This window comes from Anas acuta, chromosome 20 (genome assembly GCF_963932015.1).
Source record: "Anas acuta chromosome 20, bAnaAcu1.1, whole genome shotgun sequence".
Classification (NCBI taxonomy): Eukaryota; Metazoa; Chordata; class Aves; order Anseriformes; family Anatidae; genus Anas; species Anas acuta.
The window spans coordinates 10,703,488-10,731,442 of NC_088998.1; the positions used below are offsets into that span (position 1 = coordinate 10,703,488).

The 27,955-nt window shown below is 39.4% G+C and overlaps 1 protein-coding gene across 1 annotated transcript; it reads right to left on the reverse strand.

The window, feature by feature from the left end:
- Nucleotides 1–1,166: 1,166 nt before the first annotated feature.
- On the reverse strand, nt 1,167–27,892 carry PSMB7 (proteasome 20S subunit beta 7). The gene is made up of 8 exons (XM_068657076.1): nt 27,739–27,892; nt 27,513–27,606; nt 27,242–27,339; nt 26,581–26,721; nt 25,201–25,316; nt 16,861–16,919; nt 3,371–3,522; nt 1,167–1,406 (listed from the first exon to the last, which is right to left on the reverse strand). Exons 1-8 carry the CDS (start codon nt 27,798–27,800, stop codon nt 1,295–1,297), a joined length of 834 nt encoding a protein of 277 aa, XP_068513177.1. The 5' UTR covers nt 27,801–27,892; the 3' UTR covers nt 1,167–1,294.
- Between the last annotated feature and the right edge of the window lie 63 nt (nt 27,893–27,955).

Here is a 27,955-nt window from a genome sequence, read left to right on the forward strand (position 1 = left end):
GCTTCTCAGCAGAAAGTTGATCTTGCTGCTCTCATGAGAGATTGAGGAAATTCAAATCAGCATGAGGATGTAGGAGAGGCACCAAATTGCTTCCAACATTCCCATGCTAACTTGCTTAATTTATAGCCAGCTTCTTTAGCAATTCTTAGATTCAAGAGTGAGGACTGTCACTTTCACACTGCAGGTTTCCTTTAAGCTGTGGTGGCAGCTACACATTCATAGGGATGGCTGTGCTGCGCCTCTATTGGTGTGACATAGAAAAGGATCTCTGGCTTCCAGGGAAGCTCAGCTTAAATTTGAGTGTCTTGAGAAGTCTGGTCACTTTCTTGCTGCATAAAATTCATTAGTGCTTATAAGTAAATGTATTTCAAAAGGTAATTTTTTTTTGCAATTGTGCATTTTTAGATAAATAAAAAAAAATGATTTACAAAATAAACACCTTTGTTTAAAAAAAAAAAGAACTATGAAGGGGAAAAAAAATTAAAAAACACGCAAAGAAGGACTAACTGTGTGTGAAATTTGCTAACAGCTACCATAATATGTAGATACCTGACAAAAAGCTCTGCTTGTGGAGAATGGACTACATAAGCTGTTATCAGTTGTCATGATGGAAAACTGCATACAAATCTTCAACCTCTAGAAGGGTGGCTGCTCTAAAGATGCTTTCTCCGGCTGGCTGTTCCAGGATGGTAAGACTAGGGCCTACTACCAATTAACCTTTTGAAGCTGAATGTAGGGGTTACACGTTCTCTTTTGAGTAGATGAAAAAATAATTTTATAGGTGGATTTTCAGCTAGTTTTTCTTTTGCTTAAGATTATGTAATACAGTATAAAACAACTTGAAATCAGTTCATCTCAAAGAGCATGAACTCAGGATTTTAGGACAAAAAAGTTCAATTTTTTATAGAAATGTAAGGCAAGTAAGATAATTAAGACATCTAAATGATGTTTCCTCTGGTTATGTAATGTAGAAATGGAAACATTTTATACCAGTGTGGATGTTGGACACTTTATAGCTCTCCTGTTAATTGTTAATCTAGCTCTCCTGATCTTTTTGGGTAGCATGCAACTTATTTTCACAGTGGTAAGATGCTTCAGTCCTGTGTTTTGATCGGGGGTAAGAATGGAGCAGCAGCAAAAGAAATCAGCACTCTGTGAAACACTAATTAGGAGAATGGTCAGAGCCCTCTTTATTCTGTAGCAGTTGCATGTTTCTCTTTGAGCAGGAAGGCTTCTAAAAGCGAAACATAACTAGCGTTCATATGCAGTGACACAGAAGGGCTGCACATAACGTTCAGGAAGTATCCATGGTTTGTACAGTTTCATCCACCACCTCAATTTCCAGGAGTGCGACATTTTCTGTGAGAACAGCAGTAGTTCCTTTTTCACACTTGTATCTACCATACCTGTTAAAGAAAACAGTGAAAGGTAAGCTGAAAGATGGTATTACCTAGGAAAACTCATTTAGAAGTTCAGAACTAATTAGCCTTCCGTGATATGGAAGTTTCTTACACTAGTCCAGAGTGACACTGTGCTTATTGCAGAATCTAAACTGATTGCAACAACTAATAAAGTTTGAGCTAACCTAGCATTTTTATGAAATGCATGGTCCTTAAAAAAAAAAAAAGGCAGCAGGTAACTTGAAAGGCTACTTTGTAGAAATAAGTGGGATCTCATTATAGCATGGGCCATTCTTGCTGTGTACTCCTGCTCAAAGCACAATCTTTTTTTCATCTCTAGATTAATTTTACCAGTGTATAAACTTTGGGTTTCCATGCTAATTGTAGCTAACATTTAACACAAAAACTGCCTGTAATCAAGCCAATTTCAGAAATTTTGCTGCATCTGACTGTAAAGGAGGTGTCACTCTTTTCCCATTTACACAGTAGAAGCCATAAGCTCACTTAAAATGTCAATGAAGATTCTTCTGGCTAACCACCTCTATAGTGAGAAGTTTCTGCTCAGAACAAAGGGTCATGTATACAAGTTTGCACAGTAAGAAAGCCAGAGGATTTTTAACTGAAGCAGTGCAATTCATTTGGACTTTGGCTATGGCCACCTGCATTAAAGAGAAGGGGAAAAGAGATTTCTTTGAAGTCCACTATTTTGGTAGCATACTGAAAAGCTGCACGACTTGTTACACGTAACATAAAAGTATGTATCACAAAATCCTTTAACTGCCCTGCGGGCTGTAATTTCACTGATGAGGCAATGTAGTTCACCAAACAACACATCTGAGCCTTTAGAGGTAAAATTTGTCAGCTCTGCTAACACTCAAATTTTGCTCACTTGAGAATCTCAGCACCTCTGTATCCTGAATATTCTCAGCGATGCAAGACAATATTACATGCTTAAATGTAACCTTGTTTCCCAGCAACTTCCAGAGTTAGATTTGTGTTACAATCATTCAAAACAAGTCACAGAATAATGTCATTTTCAATAAATACAGGCAATGAATACTGAGAACCATAAAATGAGGGTGGGGTGGGCATACTGAAATGGATCTTTTTGATGGGGCTTGCAAAAGGGAAGAGCTGGAAAGCAGCACAGGTTTCTACACAGCTGAAGTGGTTAAGAGCTCTATTTCATTAGGAAAGCAAGAATGTTCATAACACAGAACAGTTGTAGTTAATTTATACATAAACTAGTACTCAAGTTTTGTCTTAAATCTTGCTACTGCCATATTTAGCTATTAACTGTAATGTGAAAGGACAATTTACTGTACATTTCTGGACAATTTTAATTTATGAGAAGAGTTATCAAAATTACCGAAACATCTGTTTGTTGTCTTAGCAATCTCACATAGGTTATGTTCTCCAGGCACAGGCTAGAAAATACTTCTAGAACTAGAACACAACGTGGCAGTCCCAGGCTAGAGTTCTGCAGTTTTCTTTGGGTTTTATCCCTGCAGTGAGCTCATAGATAACACCTATGACAGGCTGGACTGCGCCACGTGCTCCTTTTTCAAATCCCCATGCTACAATTAGGCAGAACTGCAGCAGGCATGGTGATGCAACAAGTCTTTCTGGCACCACACGTTTCAGCAAACATGCAAAGTGGGACCTTCTTGCTACCTGATGTATCTATTCAGTCACAAATGTGAAACTTCATCACACTCACACTGCCTGAACTCCATGAGCAGTCTCTCAACATAGCAAAGAGGTGACAGGTAAGCAATTAGTTTCTTTCACACACCTGTAAATGCAACTAAGCCTCCTGTCAACTGCCAAGCACAGCCACTAATTTTGTTTTCTTGTTTAGCTGAAATTCAGTACAGAGATCTAGAGAGCACTGTGATAAAATTTAGTACTATGGAAAACAAGAACGGTTAGGAGCAGCCTAGGTAACAAACAGCTTCAGAAACACCAACCTTTCGCCTTTTCTGTTGGCCACATCGTATGGACGGAGGAAATCCAACTTATTCTTGCTTATGACACAGATATCTATGTTACTGCCAGAGCCCAGATCATTGTATATGCCAGCTGCAATGGCATCTCTCACAAGCTGTTTGGCTTCCTCTTCCTGTAAAAGTTTAGAAAAAAAAAAAAAAAAAGCTGTCATTGCACAAGCGTTGGCATTTCACAGAAATGTTTGTCCATGTGACACTGGAAGCTGTGAGCTCTCACAATAAATGAGATAATCATCAAGGACTACAGAGCATGAACAACAGCCTACTGAACAGTGGGACAGCCTTCATCCTATTCAGGCTCCATCCCTCTCTTCCCTGAAGACAGAGGCATCAGATTTAGTAAAGAGAGTCAAAGAAACAAAATTAAGATTTTTATCTCAATGAGTGGAGAAATTAAACATGTGGATTTTATTGTCCAGGCTTCTGTGCACACAAACAAGTTCCCTATAGTGCCCCCTGTAACAGCTGCATACAAATTAAAGATCCAGAGTAGTGTACTTATAATCCTTGCCTAGGTAGGAACTACTTACTCTTCTTCTGCAGTATCAAAAATATTTGTATGATTTTGGAACATAGCTTGGTTTACAAAATACATTCTGTAACTGTGCTGCAAGGCAGCGTAGCTCTGCACTGAATTGTAGCCTACTAATACTTTTAATTCCAGTCCTGAAAACAAGTGCAGAAAACTTGGCTGAACACGCTGGCAGAACCAGGTAGCTTTATCAAAATATTGCAGTTTGTGATCGACTTCTTAGCATTTAGATGAGAAAATGGGAAGTTTGCTACAGTCCCTCTTCTGCTATAGGCTTCAGAAATTCCATAGGTAATTAAAGCATAATATATATACTAAGCATCATATATTAAATTTATGTATTTTAAAACACGTATTTCTACTTTTTTTTAGTACAAAGTGGAATCCTAGTTGTAGCAAAATTAAAATCAAAAACTAGAACAGGAAATAAAGCTCACTTTTTATTGCTGCTGAAACCACGCACTAATCCTGCAGAAGTTCAAATGTTCACATTCTTACAGGTTTTGTATGATCTACTTTTAAAAGAAAGTGCTAATATGCAGCTGGTAAACTACGCATGCTGCACATAACAGGATTTTTAAAATTATTTTTTACATTATTTGGAGGCTGTCTAAATAGTCTGAAACAGAGCACAATAGCATCTCCGTTACACAAACACGTCAACATTCAGTTTAATGTCTTTTACAAAGAAACATTTCAAAATCATCAAAACTCTCCGTTCAAATATCACAACAGATTTGTAATCATCTTCATGCCCCATCCCCAAATAAATGCTGTGAGTGTTGACGTACAGGCCTCAGAAGTCCAAGTTCTGATACACCCGATAACCTCTTCTTATTACAGCTGCATTGGCTCCCTCTACAGCTCCCAAGGAGGGCTTATTTTTAGCACAAAAGCAACGCCAAAAGCTGAAAGTCACAGATCCAGCAATATTAGAAACGAACTTAAAACAGCAAATCCTTGCTTTACACTGTAGCCAAAGATAGCGAGCATAAATATTGCAGAGCAACCTTCCTGCTGCATTCATTTACATCCTGCAAAACGCAGCGACGGGCGCCTGGTCCCAGCACCTGCGTGTCCCTGCCATCACGCCAGCAGCACCGCGCAGCTCCCTGCGGCTCCCTGCAGCTCCCCATCGCTGCCTCTGCCCCGCGCCCCCTCCTGCTGGCAGCAGGGTCAGGCTGCAGAGCAGGGGTGCTCCCTGTACCTGCACCCACCCCATTTTCATCTTTTCTGGTGCCTCTCAGATACGCACCTGAGCACAAAGCACGCCCCTCGCCGCCAGCTTAGGTTTTCTCCAACATACAGAAGAACTTAGGAAACCCCATGAGCAGAGCAGGCCTGTTCCAAGGAGTTAAGAGTAAGACTGAAAAAAGACCATGAACACAGAAGTTTTGTCTCAGTTTTAGCTTAAAGTTCTTCATGGCCGTTGCTGCACAGCTATCCTGATGCGATCACAGCAGTAACTGCGTGCAGCGGCCACTCTCCGTCACTTTGCTGGCTTTTCCCACATCTCAATCTTCTGCCATTAGACATGAATGAAAGAGCAAACACCCAGCGCTGATGCTGATAGAGGCACCTTTTTCATCTGCCTCATTTTAAAGGCCTCCCTGCCACTATCCTGCCCATGAAAATCACAATGCTAAAAGCCCAGCTCCTCCAGTGCCTCTGATTCAGACGGCAGCTGCACAAGCCCCAGCGTACAAGTGCAGCTGAAGAGGAGCCCAAAATTAGCTCAGCTACAATCACGTCTGCTCCCAGCGCATACTCCACATTCTCCAATGGCCCTCTATAAAAGAACTTGTTAATAGCAGTGTTCCTCTTCTAACAGCTTCATTAAGGTACTGACCAAGAGTGGGGCTTTTTCAGTAAACTATTAAACAGCCTAAGTTCGTATTAGCCTCAACCTTTAATAACAAGAAACCCTCTTCCACTGAATTACACTTTCCACCAAGCTGACTAAAACAAAACAGATATGCTGTAAAAATAATTCCTGTGTGTTTCCTCTGTCTTTCGATAGTAAAGCCCTGATAAGCAAGTGCTTGCTCCTTCAGCTGATACAAGACTGCTTGCACAGATGTGTTGTGTGCTAACCGTGTTTTACACATTTATTTTCACAATACTACTAAGACAAACAATAGTGTGTGCACAATTATTATTTTTTTTTTAAAGTGGCAGCAAAACCAGAAACATTTTAAGCTATTATTTGAGCTGCTGGTACAAGAGAAACATCACAGCTTAGGAAAAGCAAAGCAGAATGTAAGCATTTCTTCCCCTCCCCCTTTAATCCTTTTTTTTTTTTTTTTTTTTTTTAAGAATTATGTAAAATCTTGCAGAGTCAACTCATTTTTTTTATTATTTCTTAAAATGTACTCTATTAATCTACTGTTATCAAAACGAAAACAGTTCTAAAATGACCGGTACAGTCAACACAGCTCAGCTGTAACCACACTACAGCATCTGTTACCCTGGGAAGGTCTAAAATGTAATCTCAGCTCCTTCATCTGATATAGTGCAGCCTATTCCAGTTTGGGAACCTGGAATAATTTTAATTATAGAAAACCCTACAGTGCTCTGTTTACCCCTCCTCCCCTTTCCATAATTTAGAAAGATGACCAGAATAGCCACGAGAGGGAAAAAAAAATATCCTTGATAGAGATGCTGCATACAAAGTTCTAGCAGGGGCTGCTATTTTACAACCCGAAAACAGGGGGTTATGGTGAAAAGTGCTGACACAGTTTTAAGTGTAGGGGCACGAATGAGTCGCTGTAATAATTAATCTTAAAAAACCCTAAAAGTTCAGAGTATATAAAAGGAGCACTTCCTACTTTATGGTTGCAAAGACCAAGCTAACTGGGAATATCATTCTCTCGGGTCCACACTGCTTCTTAAATGAGATTACAGCAAGAGTGATGTACTGTAATACAAGTCAGTTGTGACAAGCAGCGCTTTATAGAGCTATCTGTTTGTCTCCATCACTACATCACGCAATGTGTCCCAGGACTCCAATGTGCAGCTCCATTTACCACTACATGACAAATGGGCAGCACTTGTAAAAGGCGCAAAGAGGTCCAGATCAGCCACGTAATGGTCACCACAGATGTACCGTAGTGCTGGAGGGGGAGCAAACAGACCCCCAAGTTCATTAAACTGACCAGTAATGGATCTTTCAAAACGCGTCTTAGGAATAGTACAGTAAAGGCTAAAATAAATAACTCAGCATGAAAGGCTAATCTGAAATGGTGTTTGATAAATTATTTATAACACAGACAATTGTCTGCATTTAATATTGGAGCTACTGGTAGCATCTTTAAAAGATGATTTATGTGTTGTAATGCCATTAAGCTTTATATGAGCCCACTGCTAGCTATAAAGTCTGCTGAGATTTAGAGAATGAGTTTTAAACTGTCACTGCAGCATCATAGTAGATAGAGACTGTATTAAATCTTTACTTTAAACCTGTTATCTGGAGAGTTGCATTTTGTAGACACTCAAGAACTGATAGATTACCTCTCTACAGCTGCTACGGTGCAAGTCCCAAACAGCACCAATAAGGAACTTTTCCACATTACTCTTGTATACGACTTGAATCAAGTTTCTCCTCTCACTTAAGCGATTTCCAGATTTCAAATACTACTGAAGTAAAAAAGACTTTTCTACAGGAGATGTGGACATTTCTACCTCGTGTTAATACTATTTTACTAATAGCTTTTAAGCAAGTTAATCATGATGCCTACAACAGTAAAGGGAGCAGCTGAACTGCTCTGTGAATATTATTTCCTAAATTATTTTTTTAAAAACTTCACAAGCGAGTTAACAAGATGTCTTTTCCAGATTTAAAAACTGTAGAAAGCTTTTTTATTTTTTAATTCTTACCAAAAAGGAATGAATGGCTTCTGCAGGTCACCAGTACCCTGCTAGCATTGGAGAACTGCACTATGTATCAAATATCTAAGTCTCAGTAAGAATTTTAAATTTTAGTACAAAATGAATATTAGTATACAATGAATATTATTGGGCGTAACAATTTTTGTAAGAAAAAAATCTAAAAACATTTAACAACACTGACTTTTACAACAGAATGAAATTTGTTCAAATTCTGCCATGTAAAAAGTACGTCCTACTGAAAGGCAGAATCCACCAGGCGGGCAGGTGGGAAGAGAATGGAAGGAAGCAGAGGGGAAGAAATCGGAAGCTTCAGGAAGGGCAGAGATGGTTAAAAAAAAATCTATAAAGAAGTGTTGGGAATTGGAGGCTAGGAAAGTGATACCTCTTGAAGGACATAAGCACCTACAGAAGCATAATTAGACTTTGGAAGAGTAATCAGCAGACTACAACATGCGGGAGGATGTGCAGGTCTGTCTGTTGGGAGGAATCGTGGTAGAGATCAATACGTAACTGGAAGCAATGCTAAAATCTGCGGGTACGTCCAAAGAGATAGCAAAACTGGGAAGCAAAGTACATTGCTTTTTTTTTTTCTCCTTGTAAGGAGACGTTGAAAGGCTCCATTTAGTGAGAATGAATTTGTTTTGGCTGCCCCTTGAAGCTGGAAAGGGGCTGGCACTTGTAATTTCAACCACTTGGGTTTCACAAGTCTTCACCAAAAAAAGAGCGTGAATTTCAAGCAGTACCTCAAAAGCAGATGAAAAATACAGTTTGTTTCATAAATCTGTTTTATAAAAATACATAAACGATGCTACAATCACTGTATCTTGCTTTTCTTTCAGCTTTGAGATGAACAAATTCGGAAGTCAGTTTTTCTAGCCCCTCCCCTGCTCCTTCCACCACCAGCTTTTGTTCATTTTCTAAAAAGTCACAAAGTAAGGCAGAAGGATTATGAAAATCAGAATCTGTAAAGATTAGCAGCATCTGGGAGACACGTAGCAGTGAGACAAAAAATGGGTCCTGGGAGCAAACACCAATTCATGCATTAAAAAAAGGGTAGAAACTATTGAATATTCTCAGTAAGTGTGATGGAAAAATTAAAAGGACTTGAAGACTATTAAATACAATTACAATTTTCTCTCTAGAACACATCCTGTCGAATGCTGTGGATCACACCTTCTGTTTGGAATGGCTTTCACAATAGGGTAATTTTAATTGCATTTGTCTAAATTCTACCTTCTCTGCAAGTTTTTAAAGTTCGGACTTCTATTTAAATAAATAGAAATGAAGCACAACCAAATGTAAGTTATATACATTCCTGCATCTCCTCATGCCACTACACCACTTTTCCCTTCAGAACTTGCAGTGTTCTCAAATGCAAACTCTACACAGACTGTCTGTGGCACCATCACTGATCCAATACCTTGAAAGACAAAAAAATAATTTGCTTAAAACCCTGGATTATTAATACATGAGGGTTAATACACTGCCTACTTTACACAAAAAATGCAGGAAATTTAGTTTTGATAGGAAGTAATTTTCAGCACAAATGGCATAGGCAAAAAATTATGCAAAAAAGAAATCAGAGCACAGCAGTGACCTAGCAGCCTTGTTAAACCTCAGCATATTTAAGTTTTTACGCAAATTTACCTAAATTCATTAATATATCGGATAATTCTGTATTGCATTTGATGCAAAATTTGTTGTGAATAATATATTAGTAAATGTTTATTTTTCTAACTGTTCTTACTAAGATTTTTTCAAATAAAATATACCTAAGTCCCTAATTACTATTCTCAGTAATTACATTTTTTTCTTGTTCCATTGGTACAGATGCCTGCAAGCCCATGCTCATCGCCACCTCCCCCTTTCTGATATTGTACACCACACAAGTATAATAAACCATGTTAATATTTCATACCAGTGTGAAATATGCTGGAGTATCAATTCAACATCTGCTGTCTTTAGGGTACTGGCGTCCCGCAGAGACACTTTCAATTTGTAATTGAGTTCTATACTGAATTAATCAGCAGTTTATCTTTTTTAGTAAAATAATGTCTTCCCCACTAACCTGGATTTACATTAACAATTTATGCCAAATTACCTGCCAAGGCAAAAAACTTATATGATTCGGAACTCCTATTCAATAACATTAGTTCCTATATTTCATTCCTTACAAGGAGACTAGCACAATGCATAGCTCCGCTGGTACAGAATTAAATCACAAGCTACTCTCCCAACTGCAGGGCTTCTTTTAGTACTACTTCCATACTTTGAGCTAAGAATTAATATGAAAACACATTTAATCTATTGTTTGTATCTGTGTCAAGTTCACGTTTTTCAGGGAATCGATTCTCAGAATAAAATGAACTCGCTCACCAACAGAGCTGTAAACTCTGCCATGCTGCGAGTTGCACCCGGCACGGTTCCCTTTCTGTACCACTGCACTACCTGGCACTAAAGCACTGAACCTCAGCTGCCAGAACGTAGCAAGAAATGTAAACCATGGAGGGAATAAAACCAAAAATCTATGCCTCAGTACTGCGCAGCAAAAGATGAATATTCAGCTATAACATCTGGCTTCAAATAAAGCAAATTAACTTTCACATGACTATTACCTAAACTAAAAAAAACAATGGAATGGAGTGAAGGTGAACATTTTGTTTGGGAAAGAAAAAAGTCTTCAGCCCTGGTAATTTTTTCTTCCTAAATACACCAAAAAGCTCCATACACCTCGTTGGCTCGCAGGACGCCTCCCCCCAGAGCCCAGGCACAGTCCCCTGCTCAGCCTCACACAATTCGGTGTCCTCCGCTCACACAGGACGCACTCTGCCTCCGCAGTCCTCGCTGCAGGACGGCACTCGGGTCCGTGCCACCTGAAATATTTTCCAGCATGTTTTGCCTGGGCTCTGCGGTTATGGGAGATATACGAACTGAAACAATCTAAACAGGAACACCTGCTCCTCAGAAATGCATCAAAAATAATTACCTGTCCTACATCGACCCTCTGCAGTGAAATGATCTCTTAACATGGAGCTCTGCTTCTGACTGCCTCGTCTACATTATTACGTACAAAGTTTAAGCATTACTTTCGTAAAGGTGAAGAAATAGTTGCTCTTTGTCATGCAGCAAGGCCCAATTTAAAATGAGGCAAAATTCATTTATTTTGAGAGCCCATCAACAGAAACCTAGAAGAAAGTGCTACGGGGTACTACTGGTAACCCAGATTAATACTGCTGGCAGTTTCCCACCTGGTTTCTGCACAGAAATTGTACTTTGATAGATTCAAAAGCACACCTCAAAACTCTTCTCCAGTAACATCAGCCGTTTCAGAGCCCACGTAGCTAGGGAGCAGCACAGACCATTTTAAATCAGGTTTGTATTTCCCATTTAACATCGGTTCAACAATGGAAATCAATCCAAGGCACAGTCCTGCAGCAGATGAGAACAGAACCGACCGACCAACGCACCGAGCAGAAACGGAGCTCGGGTACACTAAGTTAAACCTAAAAAAGTAAGAAACAGCATGAGAAGCCTTTATTTTCTGGATGGATGTCTGTGGTAATATCTGGCATTTACCCATGGAAATTCAGGTCCCTGAAGGAGAAAATAACACAGGAAAGCATGAAATCTTTATCAGTGAGAGCTCCATCAGCAAAAGGCAGTGAAAACACGCCACTACCAGCCTCTGTTATTGTCACCGAGTAATGAAATAAACAGATATACAGAGCACATAAATACTAAGTACTTATTTTTGTTCCCAGAGTCAGATTTTTTTTTTCCATTTACTTAATCTCTGTGTTTGACACCAACAGGAGTTCAAGTATCTCAGGCAGGCTCTCCAGCTTAACTCTGATAGTCTGGCTTGATCTCTATTGTCTGCTGTCTGAGTTCAGCCGACAAACCTCCCAGCAAGTGGTCACCTTCCCATGGAGTCATTAAACCTCTGAATGTCAGCTGGTGGGATTAGCCTGCAGACTTGCACACCTGAGCCCTATGGCGGGGACACAGGCATTTTGATCACCATCACTAATGAATACAGAATTCATATGCAGCTTGTCATTGCTCCTGAGCCCCGAATCACACAGATGCAGTCTAAATAAGAATGATGAGAACTGGTGTTGAAGATTAGAGAGTTTTGGCAGTTTCCAAAAATAGCTCCGTATTATTCTCGGCAGCTAATAAACAAAAATAATGCCACCATATTGAGGGACAGTAGGAAATATAAGCACAGAAATGTTTTTGAATGATCTGTATGTCAGCTGTTTAAAAATGGAAGAAAGTGGCATGTTTTCCTAATATTTTGTACTAAGCCTGGTATTTATTTCAGTAAGATAAATAAATAAGAAGTATGTGGTGAAACTAGAGTTCATACTGCCTTCCCTTTGATACAGCAAAGACATTCAGTGCACACAGAGCCTTGGGGAAGCCGCTCTTTATGCCACAGCTCCTTCACTCTGGGGGCACAGGGCTGCCCCCATGTACCTCAAAAACCAGTGGCAAAGCCAGGAACAAAATTGTGGACCAGAATAGCCTGAGACTACGCATTTTAAACCTAGATCACTTTCAGCCCTCTTCCCTTCTGTAGTTTCTTTGTGAGCACACCTACTCGGACAGTCGCAACCATTAGCTGGAAAAGGTTACTACCTCCCACGGCTGGTCTGCTTCTCCTTTCTCCTTTTACAAGGGATCACCAAATCTGCCAGCTGGACTGCTCGTGAGATTGCTCCCTAACCCAGGTTTGTCAAAACCAAGCAAGTCAGCCAAGGCAGTTACTGCGGAACGGTCACAAAAGCAGATCTGGGCACCAGGTGAAGGACCATGTCTCGGGTGGGAAGGCAGAACCCAGAATATTTTAACTCCTGGACAGCAGAGCTATTCCTGCATGAGGGCCAGCGTCTGTGCTTCGAGGGGAACACAGTCACAGCACCACCAGACCCCTTTCAAATCCACTCCTAGCCCTTCAGAGCTTCTGGTTTTCCGTCATCACTGCTTGCCTTCTTGCTGCACTACAAATGGTGAAATAAATGACTGTAAATACAATCTCACATTTTTGCAATGATCCATTTCAGATGTAATTACTAAATAGCTGCCAGACTCTATCCCCTTCCATTGTTCCCCACCTATTCTGTGCCCCTGAATTCATTACGAGACGCATTTTATTTTTTCTCTGCAGTAATGCTGCTTTCTGTGGCTTCTACTCATTCTCTTCCTTTTAGATTCTCCTTTAATAAACTTGGCTGTTTTGATGAAATACAAAAAAGAAAGTTACAGACAGCCTGTGTCCATGCTTAAACATGAAGCTACAGCATAGCCTCACTGCACATCAAGTAGTTCTTCTACAGACAAAAAACCTTCTACTTTTCAAAGGGAAGTCAAATACCAGGACAAAATATATAACGTCCCTCCCCCGTTTCCCTAGGAATTCAACAACCACAGTATAGATAAAGCCAGGATTCCAGCATCTAATACCACAGACAGACTTTTTTTCGCAGATCATGACGGTTGCCATATCTACTGCTTCAGAGCACTTCTTCACTATTGTTTAACACTGGAAGGCATAAGCGTATTTGCAAATTCTGACTAAGGTTTAAAAACCATATGGCTACTCTGCTGAAAGAAAAATTGGCTGCAATGAAAGATCTAAGCTCAAAACACTCTATTAGATGTGCTGTTCTTCCACTTATGTTTTTTAAAGTAGATCTATAGCTGCCCACATGACAGATTAATATTGTTCCACAGTAGTTAGGTGCTTGGCATTACATTTTGAAGCATCTACAGGCCTTCAGGGCTGAAAGTGTTCACATCTTCAGCAATCTATAATGGTTCCTCTAGAGGCCAGCACTTGCTTCATAATGAAACATGCCTCCATAAATCAGACTGCAGAAGTGGCACTTGTGTACGTCACCATCCATCTTAGCAGTTTCTCTGAAGGATGTTGGGTAAAGATCATCTCCCGGCATTGCAACCAGGGAAAGGACCATCACAGTTGGCATTGATAAAGCATGTGCTACTTAAATCTGAAGACACACTAAGTCTGTGGAAAAAAACACATCCTGCTGGTGTTAGCATGCCTCAGGCAGTGGTAGAAGCTTCAGCAACTCATCTTCAAAAGGCAGAGAGCCAGGGCTCTAGAAACCTGCAAAAATTGGCTAAGCCTGCAGTCTTTTTTTTTTTTTCCTTTTTCTTTTTTTTTTTCTTTTTTTTTTTTAAGTTGAGAATCTTCAAAGTCTACAATTCTAACTGTAGGGCACAGCAGCTGCCACTGCAGATTTGATCCTCTCAGCTTTTGGCAGCTCTCAACTTGAAATTCTAGCAAAAGAATTTTTCAAGTTGCTATTATTGCCTGTCATAGATTTATAAATATTGTGCACTATCTGCTGTGGCATGGCTCTCATGGGACACCAGTGCATGCCAAAAGCATAACAGAATGAAAAACAGTTCCTATTCTTCAAATAAATGCTAATTTTTTTTAACTGTGCTCATGCGATGTGTTTGGTGATCAGCTTCAATAGTACAGAATATATATCAGAGGGAAAAAAGCTGATTGTCTTTTCCAGTAGTATTCAGCTGCTACTTTCATTAAGCTTGTTTAATTACATTCCAGATGCTAATTTGCAAGTCGATACCAGAGGGTGCAGGACAGTTTGCCTTTGAATCATTTTTCTGTGATGTGATGGTCTTGCAGCACACCACTACCCTTCAGTAGCCCTAGCAAGATATTCTGACAATTAGTGCAAAAGAAAGCAGTATTGATCTTGACAGAAAAATATTAATCCTCTACCCATTTCATTAAATTAATCTCCACAAATTTTAAATTTAATCATCATTGCCATTTCATAGCAAATTTTACACAAAATGCACAATGTAGTTCAGATTTAATTTAATTTCAATAGAAACGTGCTATTTGGTTATTTTATTGGAAAAAATAAATCTGGCATAAAAAGTAAATATTTTAAGATGGCAGCTGTAACAGCATGAAGAAGTGTTTAAAAGTACAGTTTGAGCTCTACCACTTGAAACTTTGCTGGTTTAGATATTCTGATTATTAAATTATTAGACAACAGAATGTCTCATAAAAACAAAGGAAGGGTTAAGGGTTTGAAGCTTGCACACAAGCCTCAAACATCTAAATATCTATTTCAACAAACTGGTAGGCTGCGTTTCCACATGCTTGTTCTAACAGTGAATATCTGCTGCCATTTACGGTTGTGTATGAAGACAATTTAATTAGGATGACCTTTCTAAACAGGAAAAGTTGGAAATTTACCAATTTTGGGTGCATTTTTGGTTGCTCTTACACAAAGAAAGACTTAAAATACAAGCTTGAAAACTAGCTGAGAATGAGGTAAGATTTTTAGTTTCATAGCATAGCTCTTTGACATTTGTATCTTTGAAAGGGGACTATTATGCTGTAGCTGTTGATTCCAAGGATTTGTAGTCCATGTTTTCAGCCTGAATAGCACACATGCCAAGTGCATAGTCACAGGAGAGGCTGGAAAAGAGACTGTGTCATTCTCACAGCAGTATGAGGGGAAAAAAAGAGTAGAAAGACTACCTCTACACCTAGTGGTTCTTTGTATTAGTTATCTAGTGCAATGCTATTTACAGAAGATACTTGAGTGCCTATTGAAAGGTTCCAATATTTTGATAGCATTTATAAATATACTGGAGGCCAGAAATCCAGTTTCTTTCTAAAACACTGAAGCAGCATACAAATCCTCGTCTTACTGCATTTTTTAAGTTTGCACAACCACAACTATTTCATATATATAACACATGACATGCTTTAAATGTAAAATTGAACTGATCAGTTTTAGTGAGGAGCTCAAGACTTACGGGATTATCCCCAGAAAATACACTGCAGTCATTGCAACATCTGGAGGGGAGAAAATAGCCCACAGCAGTTGCATTACAAAGATGAGGAACGTCTGAAGACCTTTTCTGAAGTTCATCCACTTTTTGTGTGTCATTCAGCAACGCTGAATATTTAGTAAGATTGTTATTTGTGTATTTCACGCTCAAATGACTGCAACTGTTAGTGTTACAAGTCATTTTAATGGGTTCACTTTCTGATTTTGTGTTCAGTTCTCATTTTTTTTCTTTAATGTGAACTTATTAACTGGAATAAGGAGAAGAATTCACAAATTCTGAAGAGATTAACATGGTTTAAAGGGGGTCTTGACACTACTGAGGCATTTTACAAAATATGGTCACAGAAAGCTCTACAATTGTTTTGTGGGTTTTTTTTTTCCATCAATTGTAAGCCTGCAGATTACTAGATTTTTCACCATTTTTTAGTTTAGCAGACACTGAACATGGTGCTAGTAAGTATAATGAAATACTAGAGAGAATACAAAAATAATGTCCTTGGATAAATTCATTTAAAAAAAAATAACAGAGTAACTTATTCTGATCTTCATCAAGACACTCCAGCTTTTATAGCTCTCCTTAATGATTCTCTTTCATGAACAACCATAACGTTTCTCAAATTTGATCATTGGCAAAACACAAACAACTCACAACCAAGTCTTCCAATAACCAGCTTTTAAGTAGATAACTACAAGAATGTAGTTGCTAGTTCTGAATATAGCCAGTTAACCCAAAATCTAACTGTTTTCCTATGCTACCGGAACATATTTTGTTATTTTTACAATCATCTATTCTCTTTTAAAGACTGAGAGTTGCATAAAGAGACTGCCTGACTACTGAGCAAAAAAAACAAACAGCAAAACTAACTATGCAAAGGCTGTTAAATTCCTGGAGTCAACTATAATTAGTAGTGTACATGTTTTTCAAGCTTTCATCTACATTAAAATCATTAAAGTTTTTCCATACTTAAATTTGAAAGACATTAAACATTTATTCAAATTCTGTATCCCCTAATTTTTGTTTACAGGTTTACATTATGCCGACATTAATATATTTTAAGCACTTGAGCAGATTTATCTTTTTTAAAGCAAATCTCTTAAATTCTTCATGTAAGGAGAATTACTGTAGACAAAGAAACACTGAAAGAAACATGATTTCCTACCTCCATGTCTGGTTTGTATTTATCTTCAAAAATGGCCATAGCTGCTAGCGATCCAGAACCTATGGTAACAAAATTAGGACACTTCTTTAGCCAACATATTTAGATACAAGATTTTGGGTTGGTTCTCATTAATTTATTAAAGAAAAGGTAACAAATAATCAACAACACAAATCAGACTGCAAGTCTACCTTTGCTTACAACTACTACAAGTGTCTACCTCTTGAGTTCCAACACCTAATTTAATCCTAAATTTTTTATCTGGTATACACAGACTTGTGTTCCCTGTCCCGACAGCCTTTTTGTCACTGTAAACACTGAGATATGAAAATGAGGTCAGCAAAAGCGAGTTACCTGAATGCCAGCTTCAACTCCTGCTCTTCCATTCCCCGACCCACAGAGGGTTCAGCACTGGGTACTGGGGCGCCCAGAGGGCACAGATCGCCCTAACAAGCTGTCCTGGCACAGCCGCCTTTGTACAGGGGACGAGTAAACCAGCAGCGGTAACCGGGTTGCTGGCTGCTGCCGTCAGGTTATTTCCCATATCTAACAGTTTATTACACATTTATTTCATGCCATTATTTTTACTTTCAACAATAACAACTCAATAGACAAAATGACAAAGATGACATCACGAGTTTAACATTACTTCTCCTAAAGCCCATGCTGCAAGTACAATAACATTACGTAGCCCATCTCTACCCAAAGCACTAACTGCAGGTGTTGCAAATACACTTTCCATAAATGAATACAAAAAGCAGTACAATACTACTGGAAACTATGAACGTGCTTTGTTCAGAGTGAATCTTCAGGAAGGGATCTCGTCTGTCTGTGGCCCTAGCCATATTTCAGCGTGTGCTACTTTTGGGGAGTGAATAAAGTTACCTGCAATTTTTTACTCCAATTAGAAGATTTTTTGGCATTTATTACTTTTTAACTTCTTTTGCATACTGCTATCTGTTTAGCTGGGTCACAGAGAAAGCCATATTTTCTATTTAAAATGATTTGTGTATATCGCTTGACCACCTCAATGGTTTAGTGAAAGAAAAAGGCAGCGATTAAACAGTTTCAAATGAGGTGTCCTGCTGATTTTATCAAGTCTGCTGAATGTATAATGAAAAAGGAGAAGCTGACAGTGACACTGTTGAGAAAATACAGACTACCTTATCTGAACCATTTAAGGAGGTCCAATTATAGATCAAATTTAAAGGGTAGAAACAGCAGATTTACAGACACAAATCAATGAACATGGTAATCCCAATGAATATGACAGATATTGCTGTTACAGAATATTGCTGTGGTTGAGGATCATTACCTTTACAGTACCAAATACATCACATCTAAAAGCAGTAGGACACTCTAAGTGCGTACTTGTATTACAGGCTATGACTATTCATTTACACCTTGGAGCAATGTGTGTTTCCATTTTTTAAATGCTGAAGCTGGGAATAAAAAGGATTTTTAAGCAACTAATAGCAGAAATGAACTGCTGATACAAACAGCTGATGTCACAGAACAAATCACCAAATAAAAGGAATTTTACTGATCCTTCAAACAAGGTCAAAATAAGGTACATTCCAGAACAAATACAGGACTTAAACCATAAAATAATTCCTTTTGTACAATGACACTGGAACATTTCTAATGAAAGGTTAAAAAAATAATCTGGGATATGGTCTCAAGCTAAGACCATACTCTTAATGCACTCAGAAGACCTACCATAAGCAGAATGGGAAGCCTTAGAACGAGAAAAGAAACACCCTTACCCTTCAAGAAGGTTTCTTTAGAAACAAAGTTAGTTTGAAGCCTAAAAGATTTTGCAATAAATAAAATATAAAGTTAGCATCTCACAAACTCCTACATTAAAACTACTGAGGCAAGAAAAAATGGTCTTCGTTTCTTAAAACTTCTACTGACAAAAACTAATCAATAATGCTAATAATCCAGTAATTTCATACATGGCACAATTAGCCTGAATTTTATTCCTCCGGTTCTCTTTTTTAAAAAGTTCACAAAAGAACCCATGGACGAGAACTCAGGAGACTTGGCAAGGAAAAGAAGATCCTTATGTTACACTAAATCATTTACATATAAAATGTGTACTGTTAACTATCTCACCACATTAGCAAGATGCAAATAAACATCAAATTTAATATCAGCTTTAAATAAGCAAATGTAGCTGGCCCTACAACCTAGGTTGTAGGAGAGTTGTTGAAAATGTACTTAATTATCACTACATGTAAACATTTACATCTAAAAATCAAGATTCCAAGGAGAACAGGAAGCAATGCTGGAAAAGCTGCTTAAACTCAATTTTTTTCCTCGACTGGTTATAAATGCCAACGTAAGTTTTATAAGCTTGCCTGTAAAAAAAACAGTACCTTAGCAGAAGTCTGCAACACAGCTAAACATTCTCCGAAAAAACAGATTTTGGTAATCTTAGCTACCACAATGGAAGTTCTTTCCTCTTCCTAGCACAAGCTGTAAGGACTGTGTTTTTAGGAACACCAATATATGGAAACTTCTGAGCTCCTCCATCCACACAAATCACCTGCTGTTTGACAACAGCAATACGAACTGCCTGAAAACCATTACGGAGGTGAGTTACCGCAGCCACCTGTAGCACGCCGAGGCAGGGAGCCTCAATCCACCCGTGGTGCTCCCGGAGGGCCGACCGCTGGTCCCACACAGCGTGCACAGAAAATAATACCTCAACAGTTATTTATCTTAGATAGCTTGAGATAGGTAACTTGTTGTTAAGTTTAGGAACTTAGCACCACACAATCCACACAACCAGTGCAGAAACAGGAACTTCTTTTGGTTGGATTTAAAAAAAAAAAAAAACACGATGTTTATAACTCTTCTGTAGATCAGCAATAAGGGTAATTAAAACCAAATACAACTGGTAAAGTCTTTGTGTATTTGTGTTACATAATATACAGAAATCTTTCAGCTGGACTTATTAAACACACTAACAGCAATGTTACTTCAACACCTTGGGAAAGACGAAAAAAGCACCTTATCAATTCTGAAGAATTTATTTCACGTTCATTTTCAGTAAACCATGCTTACTAAGGAAACATTCAGGAAATACTAATCTGGCATCTAAAGATATAAAAACACCAATAGCCAAAAAATAAAGACCTACAAAAACCGCAATGCCAAGTTGTATTCTAAGGCAAATACTTTTCAGTCTTGCAGTTAGCACGAACCAGAGAACTTCATTAAAGACCACATGAGTGTTTTTTTTGTTTTGCTTTACTCCTTTAAGAAAGACTGGTCATTTAATAAGTTTTCACAACTGAATTATTCAAAAATTCCTGGACTTGACTGTAATAATCTGACTTTAATAATGCCTTTGGCATTTACACGAGGAGTCGTACCACTTCAGTATCAGATTTGAAGTAAAAGATAATTGTTGATACCTAGCAGAAAATCGAGCTAACGACTTCCATTGTCTTTTGCAACTGCAGGAGTTTTTCTGCGACAGATGAACTGGACCTTTTTAGCAGAGCACTCACCGAGGACAACTCCTCACTGCTAAGCACAGCCCGTTTTCATCACCCAAGGACCTGTTTGCTACCTCAGCCTGCCACAGCGGAGGATGCGCACAGCCTTGCGAGAGTAACATTTAGCAATTCCTAATCCATCAGTGTCAGGGCTCCCTGACAGGGCATTTATTCACACGCACTCATTGTTATTCAATTTGCTGTTCATCCTAGGTAAAAATTCGGTGATCTCCACAGCCCCATCGATCGGGATCATTTTTCACCCTGGTTCCTGGCCGAGGGGCCGAGTCTCAGCGGTGGTACTGCTTGCTCGGCAGGACAACATTGCCAATGCATGAAGAGCTGATTTATGAATATGGAGCAACACAGGTACCAGGGGACTGGCTCCTGCCACTAGAGACTACTGGAACATACTTACTGTTTCCAAAAGCTGAACTACAGACTTCAAGTGGTTTAATTTTATGCACGCATTTCATTATAAGTCTTGGCCAGAAGCTTTCCTAGACAAGCCAAGCAATCAGACAATCTTGCATCGTTTGCTGAAATCCAATTTTGTCCTTTGTCAGCATAAACAGTTTAATTTGATGTTTTCACTCCTGAGTAAGCACTGAGTATCTTTTAAATCTGCCTTGCAAGGGAGGACATCACTCTATCCGTCCACAAATACATTCAAGGCAAGATATTTCAGCACATCAAAAACAAAAATAACCCAACACCTCAACAACATTTCCCATTAAGAATTTCATTTCCAGAAATTGACTGGTCTAAGATACGTATCCTGATTTAATAAACCACCCTTCAAACATCTGTGGAAAAACACTATGGTCTACATAAAACAGAAATACAACTCCTATTACTATCTCTGATTTGACCTTTGATGCATTTTCTGCTGTTTCAGTTCTCTTTCATTTATAAGCGTAAGCAGATCTCCTGTTACTAAAATATCTCCTAGTCATTAGACAAAGTAGTATCAGTGTACTGCCTATAGAAAGGTAAAGAATATTTGTGCTGAGAAGGGCTTTGTGTGGAAGCATGGACAGAAGTAACATGCAATCACCAGACAGATCTGGCACAGCTGACAGCAAATCAAAGCTTAAACTAGAGTAAAATTAATCCACTGAGAGCCTACTCCCTACTTGAGCTTGCTCTGCCACTATGTTATTTTTGTAGAGGGAGAGGAATGGCCAGGATTTTCAGAAATACCATATTTTAAAGCTTTGAAAGCATAGGCACAGAAGTAGGCACGTAAAATAGGCACGTGAACATAACGGCAGCTGTGCGACTTTATTCAGGCAATCAACTCCTAGTAGTTAGCAGTTTAAAGTCATTTACGGTTTTACAGTTTACTACAATATTGGACATAAGGCAATTATAAGAATCAGACATTTACACTATTTTTTTTTCTATTAAAGGCTAAACAATGACATCACGTAACGTGACTGTTACACGGATTTTCTCTGCCAAGCAAGTACTGTGCCAATGGCTAAGGTAATGGCACCATCTATCGGTACAGTGCCACCGCTGCAGAATCTCTGTAAGGACCACAGTTCTCATGCCCAGAGTTAACCGCATCACTCAGTTTTACAGCTGTACTGTTTTACTAGTTCAAAGGGATGGAAAGCTTTAATTGTTAAAGGCTGCGTGTTAAAAATAGGTTCATTAACTTCCAGCAAAGCAAGTTAGTTCAGAGGCCACAGCTTCTCAGAATAGCTACCACATGCACACTTCACTGTCCCACACAAAGCCTCCCATCTCCTGAACATTTGAGATATTCATATACACAACACTGGTTTATCACTTTCACCAGAATCTTTGCGTTTCCTCCAGCCTTCTCAAAGACTTTTTTTTTGCATGCTAAAAACGCGATCTCAAAGTTTACTTTCTTGAACATCTTCAGCTCTAACAAATGATGAATATTAAAGCTCTGATAAAAACAGGCTGTGATCTCTTTAAAATTCTCAACAACATGCAGCGGAAATTTGAAAACAAATGCAAAGAAAGTGGTGGCCTGAAGGTCAAATGAATTGGTACAAGAAACTCAGTTAAGTCAAGCCCTAACAAATAGTTCGGGCACTTTTTAAAACCCACTACTTCTTTAATCACTTTCAGAGAACAGGCAAGCGAAATCCCTGTCCCATAGAAGTACACGTTTTTCTGACAATTAAATGAAAAAGCCTATAGCATAAATTCTGTTTTTACAACAAAGCTGGTTTAGTTTAATGCACTGTACTAGAACTCTACAAAAACTGGTCACTAAGAACTTCTGTTCTTAGTGTTGTGGTGGCATTTTGAATCCATTTCAGGAAAAAATCCCCAAACCACAGGTTTTTGCATTTCTGGTTCCTGCTCTTCCAAACAGCAGAAAAGCCATTTTTGTAGATTTTGTAGCCATTTTGCCTAAGAAAGACCCAGAAGGAAAAAAAAAAAAGCTTTAAAATTTCCAAGAATATAGCTAATGGCATTTAATCTAGAGATAACAACCACAAACAGGCAAAGATTAACTAAAATTGAAGTTGTATTTTCCCATCACAGAGTCAGCATAAAAGCTACATAGAGCAAATCATGCTTATTAAACTGACCTATTTCATTTTTCTGCTTTCAGTTTGCTTTTCTGATTTATGTGGACACTACATTACACTTCTGCAACTCTGCAGAAACCAAGATCTCATTTAAAAATCATTCAAGTCTTCAAAATGAAAGGTAAATCTGAAATGCGTGTCTTCTTTTGAGTTCAGAGACCAACTGCAACCCTGGCTATGCTTAGAATTTTACTTTTTCCAGCTTATAAGATATTCTTGCTAGGGTAATGATCTTAAAAATCATAGGTGATACAGCACATGACTATAATCAGCTCATAAGGCACCAGTTTTATCTCTTACTAGTGTCTCGTTTACCTCTCTTACTAGTTTTTACTCTTCAACCACAAATTGTTGTCTATAAAACAAAACTCAGAACTGATCAAACAATGAAACTATTGAAAATACAACTATGTGCAAAAGATTTTACAAGTTCAGTAATATTTCAAGATGTGTGTGTCCTTCCATTCAAGAATGCATGCGTTAATTCCCTTCTCAAAAAAAAATAACCAGGAAGAATGGCAATCACCAAGGCTCTCCTGCAAGTTGAAGGTTATATTTCTGGATTCTCACCAAGGGCACTCTTCAACCTTCCCTCAATAAATAAAAAACTGATCTAGCTAATGAAATTTACCTAGATGACACAGACAATGAATAGTTTTAAGATATAGTATGAATTACAAGTTAAATCCACAAATTAAGATTAAAGCTGAATGAAGATTTTGTATTCTGGAATAGTGTCTTCTTAAAAATACTCATAATGGCCTCCAGTGTTCTACGAAGGAGATCACAGCTAAACAGGCTTATGCTCAAGAGCCACTTCAGTGTGAGATTTTTGCTACTGCAAAGCACCACTGAGGAGTTCAAAAGTTCAATTCTCTCCTGTAGGTATTTTCTTCATCTGTTTTTGTGGGAGCGGGAAGCATGTTTTCAGTTTTCAGTATCACACTCCCTAATCCAGAACTGAATGAGATGTATACAGAAATGCTTTTTTGCTTGCTTTTTCTAATTGTTGGCAATGAAAGCATTATGCATGTCAAACATTACTGTTTAAGCTGGTTTTTCTTCATTTTTAGAACACAAACTGCTAGCAGTAATAGCAAAGAAGGGATCTTCACAGTCTGCAGGCCCTCAAACACAACACTTGTATCAAACTACAGGAGTAAACAATGCTTGCTTAAGCCAGATGATTCCTTTTCAAGTTGCAAACATCAATTTCTGAAACTGACAAGCCAGTTCCTGGAGTGTAAGGACCACAGAAAACACTGAATTGGAAGTTGAAAGAACAGCTAAAGATACTATGTATCTCAAAAGAAGAGAAAGGAATGACACAAAGAAGCAAGGCCATCATGTAGACTAAAGTCTGGTTTGGTTCTTCTAGGAACTGTTACCTTTTCCTTAGCAAGTGATGAAAAGCAAGCTATAACTTGGCTACCTCTGGCCAACAAAACAGAAGGCCAGGAAGATGAAAGAACAGCTTCATACTCTCCTCCACAGCACTCACAAGGGAGGAGCAGGAAGAAGGTTCATGCTTAAAATTAGCTATCAGCTTGCAGGACATTAAAAAAAAACAACAACAACAAAAAAACTTCAGTTACATATAGTTCACAAAATCACAGAATTTCTAGGTTGGAAGAGACCTCAAGATCATCGAGTCCAACCTCTAACCTAATTCAAATTAGTGCTATTACAGAAAAGGTACAGATGGAAGACTTACAGTGTTAAGACTTAATAACCTGACAGTAGGCTACTACTGTCAAGTTGCCACCCCAGCAACAGACATAACCTTCTTATTGAGAAGCTCCATATCGTAATTAAAACCAATCATACATTGTAAATAAACTACAATGAAGCTCCTTCTTGCTTAAAACACCGCTGCTACCTAGCAAGAAACAAAATAGGTCCAGATGAGAAGCAAGACACGTTTATTCCTAATGGAACTGCAGTCAAACTTCAGGAAGAATGCATTTCCCCAGCAAGATTTTATATGAACCATAAATTAGCACTATCTGCACATCAAGTTTCTGAATACCATTTTTGGGTTGCTTAAGATTTAGACAGTATAATAGCCCATAACCTTAAAGCATTCAAAACAGAACATCTCACCTGCTGTAAAAACACGGGTACAGCTTTATCTCTGAAGTCTGAGCTCTGCACAGTTCAGAGCAAACAACTGAATTTAAGTAAAAATTACTTTTTTTTTTTTTTTTTTTTTTTACTAGAGAATTGTGTCAGAGTACTAAGGAGCCAGCACTTACCCATGGTAACATAAGGCAATTTGTCAGTTGATCCGTGGGGATATATGCTGTAAAGGTGAGGTCCTGTGACATCCACTCCCCCTAAAACCAGGGCAGCACCGATGTAGCCTTGATACCTAGGGACAATGTTTATACGTGAACTTGGAAACCTATGATAAAGCTGTGCTTTTTTGTTCGTTTTAAACACAATGCACGCATTTCAGAATTCTTCCATGATTACAGCAGGTACATCTCCATAACAGAAAGACTGCTTTTACTATCTGTGAGCAACAGCCTAAATTGAGAAATTAACTAACATTATATATTTCACTGTCAACCAGAACAAGCATGCATTGGACAAGCAAGGAGGCTGGAAGATACATTTGTGCTGACAGGGAGAGAATTCAGAACAGTTTTCAAGCCTTGCATGAAATTCCTGTATCTGCAATTAAGTTTATATTTAGAGACTTCAAAGAAAATATATTCCTTCATTTCCTCCATGAGATGTTCTTGGCTGATTTAACTTTTTAATTCATTGTCTTATGACACGCTTAAGGCAAACTGCCCAGCAATACAGCATCAAGCAAGCAAGCTGAATTACTGTAATTCATCTAGGTCACTTGGTTGAACAAAGCTGGCAGGGCTGCGGAGAAGAGGGCTTTATTTCACTCTGCTGGGGACTCTTCCATAGTTTGAACAATCTCCCTAAATGAATATGCTTGTTTCATTCTTTTTTCTCTTTCAACAGCATTCTTTACTTCTACAAAAAAACAGTATTAAAACAATACTGCAATGCTTTAAGATTTGAAGAACATTCCCTCAATAATAGCACATTTTAAGTCGCATTGCTATTTAGGAGGTACAACTCCCATACTTGTGATGGTTTCCAATCAGCCAAGCAATCAGGTAAGTTTTCCACAGGACAACTGCAGTACAACTTCCACCTGTTATATATCTCATTAAACCACCATCAGAATTCTGTATTAACAGAAGCTGCAAGCTTCAAATGGTTAGTCATTCTATTCCTTTGAAAATAACATAGATTTTCAGATTGTGATTCTATTACAGGTCATAAAATTCTCGATTTGAAAAGCTTTCATTTACAAGATTATTACTGGTCCAGCCATCTTGTCACAAAAAGATACACATCAATTTTCATTGTTGTGATCAACAGTTCATTAAAATATTGTCCTTATATTTTTGCAGTATAAATGCTATCAACACAGCACAACTGTAGGATCAGTTCTCTAAAATATCGCTGATGGAGCAATTCTTCAGTCTTTCCTAGAGTCTTGTTATGGAAGTTAAGTAGGCTGAGAAAGGATACGCGTTCACAGGAGCTTGAGTCACAGGTGGTAGTTTTAACAGCATTATTAATATATAAGAAGAACATTTGGTTACCTGAAAAGCATTTGCTTTAGCATTCGATTAGCTGTGACAACGCGTGGAAGTCGTCCAGTAGACAGCGAATGGAGCTCCAGATTGGAAGAAATCAGCTGAGTTGTCATTTCAGTATCTGCAGCTGTTCCAGCACCGCAACAACTGGGAAATATTGCAAGCAAGTTGGAAGAGACGGGGAAGGGAAACAAGTAACTCTGTGCCTCTATGAGCATTCTGCCTGCTTTATTCAACAAATTTAAACTTCTTTTTTTCTTTCTAAGCTGCCTCAAGTCAAGTCATTCAACTCTTTTTAACTACTTGGGTTTTCTTCCTGTCCATCCCTAGACAGCGTTTACAGTTCCTGAAACACAACAGCCTTGCTACTCGTAATCCTAATGAGTGGCACATATAATTACAGCCCCTTAAGACTTTTTTTTTCTTCTTTTCAGCATTTGCAGTCTGTGCACCCCTTTCCCTCATTGCAAAATTGAAGAAACTAAGTTCCCATACAGTTAATATTTTCAGAGCATGAAACAAGACAGCCTATTTAAACGTGAATAAAATGCCCAAAATGAGCAAGCCTGGCTAATAAATGTAAATTATTGTTTTTAAACACCTTAATACTTGCCGGTGGCAAAGGGGACAGCTAAAAATCCCACGCAACAACCGATCCTACACTTACTAGATGTTAGGAGAAATGAAGTGTATTTTCGAGCAGTTCTTGTCAGCCACAACCATTCCTTCTGTCGCTCTTGTGTCTGCTCCGAGGACCACGCCATCCTGCGCAAGGGGAGAACGACTCCCAGAGCCCGGCCTCGGCCCCGGGGGGCTCGCACCGGGGGGGTTCGGCCCCAGCCCCGGGCCCGGGCCCGCCGTGACTCAGCGGGGCCGCAGCGCTGGGGCCCGGCCCGCCGCCCGCCGCCCACCGCCCGGAGCCCTCCGCCGCCCCTCACCTTGAAGACGACGCCCGCGATGGTGGTGCCGGTCTTGCGGGCCGCCGGCAGCCGCTGCCCCTTCTGGGCGAGCTCGGCCTCCAGGAGCGAGTTCCTGCAACACAGGGCGAGCGCTGAGGCCGGGCGGGGGGTGGCGGGGGCTCCGCCGGCTCCCAGCCCCGAGCCCCACAGCCCGCCCGTCACGTCGCATCCCCTCGCCCCCCGTCCCGGCCGCCCCGCGCCTCACCGAACGCAGTTGTCGAAGCTGAAGCCGCCGCTGGGCGCCTGCAGCACGGACACGGCCGCCATCTCCTCGCCGAGCCGAGCGGTTCCGGGTCGGGCTCCTGCGCGCGCAGCGGGGCCGCTGCCGGGGCTGGGCCCGCCTCGGGGCCCCGCCGGGCGCTGCGAAATGGCGGCGGGGCCCGGCCCGGCTCCACGGCCACGGCTCCCTCCTGCCCTGGGGG

Excerpts from the sequence above, each read along its gene's own strand:
- PSMB7 (XM_068657076.1), bottom strand. The coding sequence starts at position 27,800 with ATGGCGGCCGTGTCCGTGCTGCAGGCGCCCAGCGGCGGCTTCAGCTTC. Across the intron at positions 16,920-25,200 it reads ATTGCCTTATGTTACCATGG|GTTCTGGATCGCTAGCAGCT; the intron begins GTAAGTGCTGGC and ends TTGTTACCATAG. Across the intron at positions 3,523-16,860 it reads AATACAAACCAGACATGGAG|GAAGAGGAAGCCAAACAGCT; the intron begins GTAGGAAATCAT and ends AAACTTTTACAG.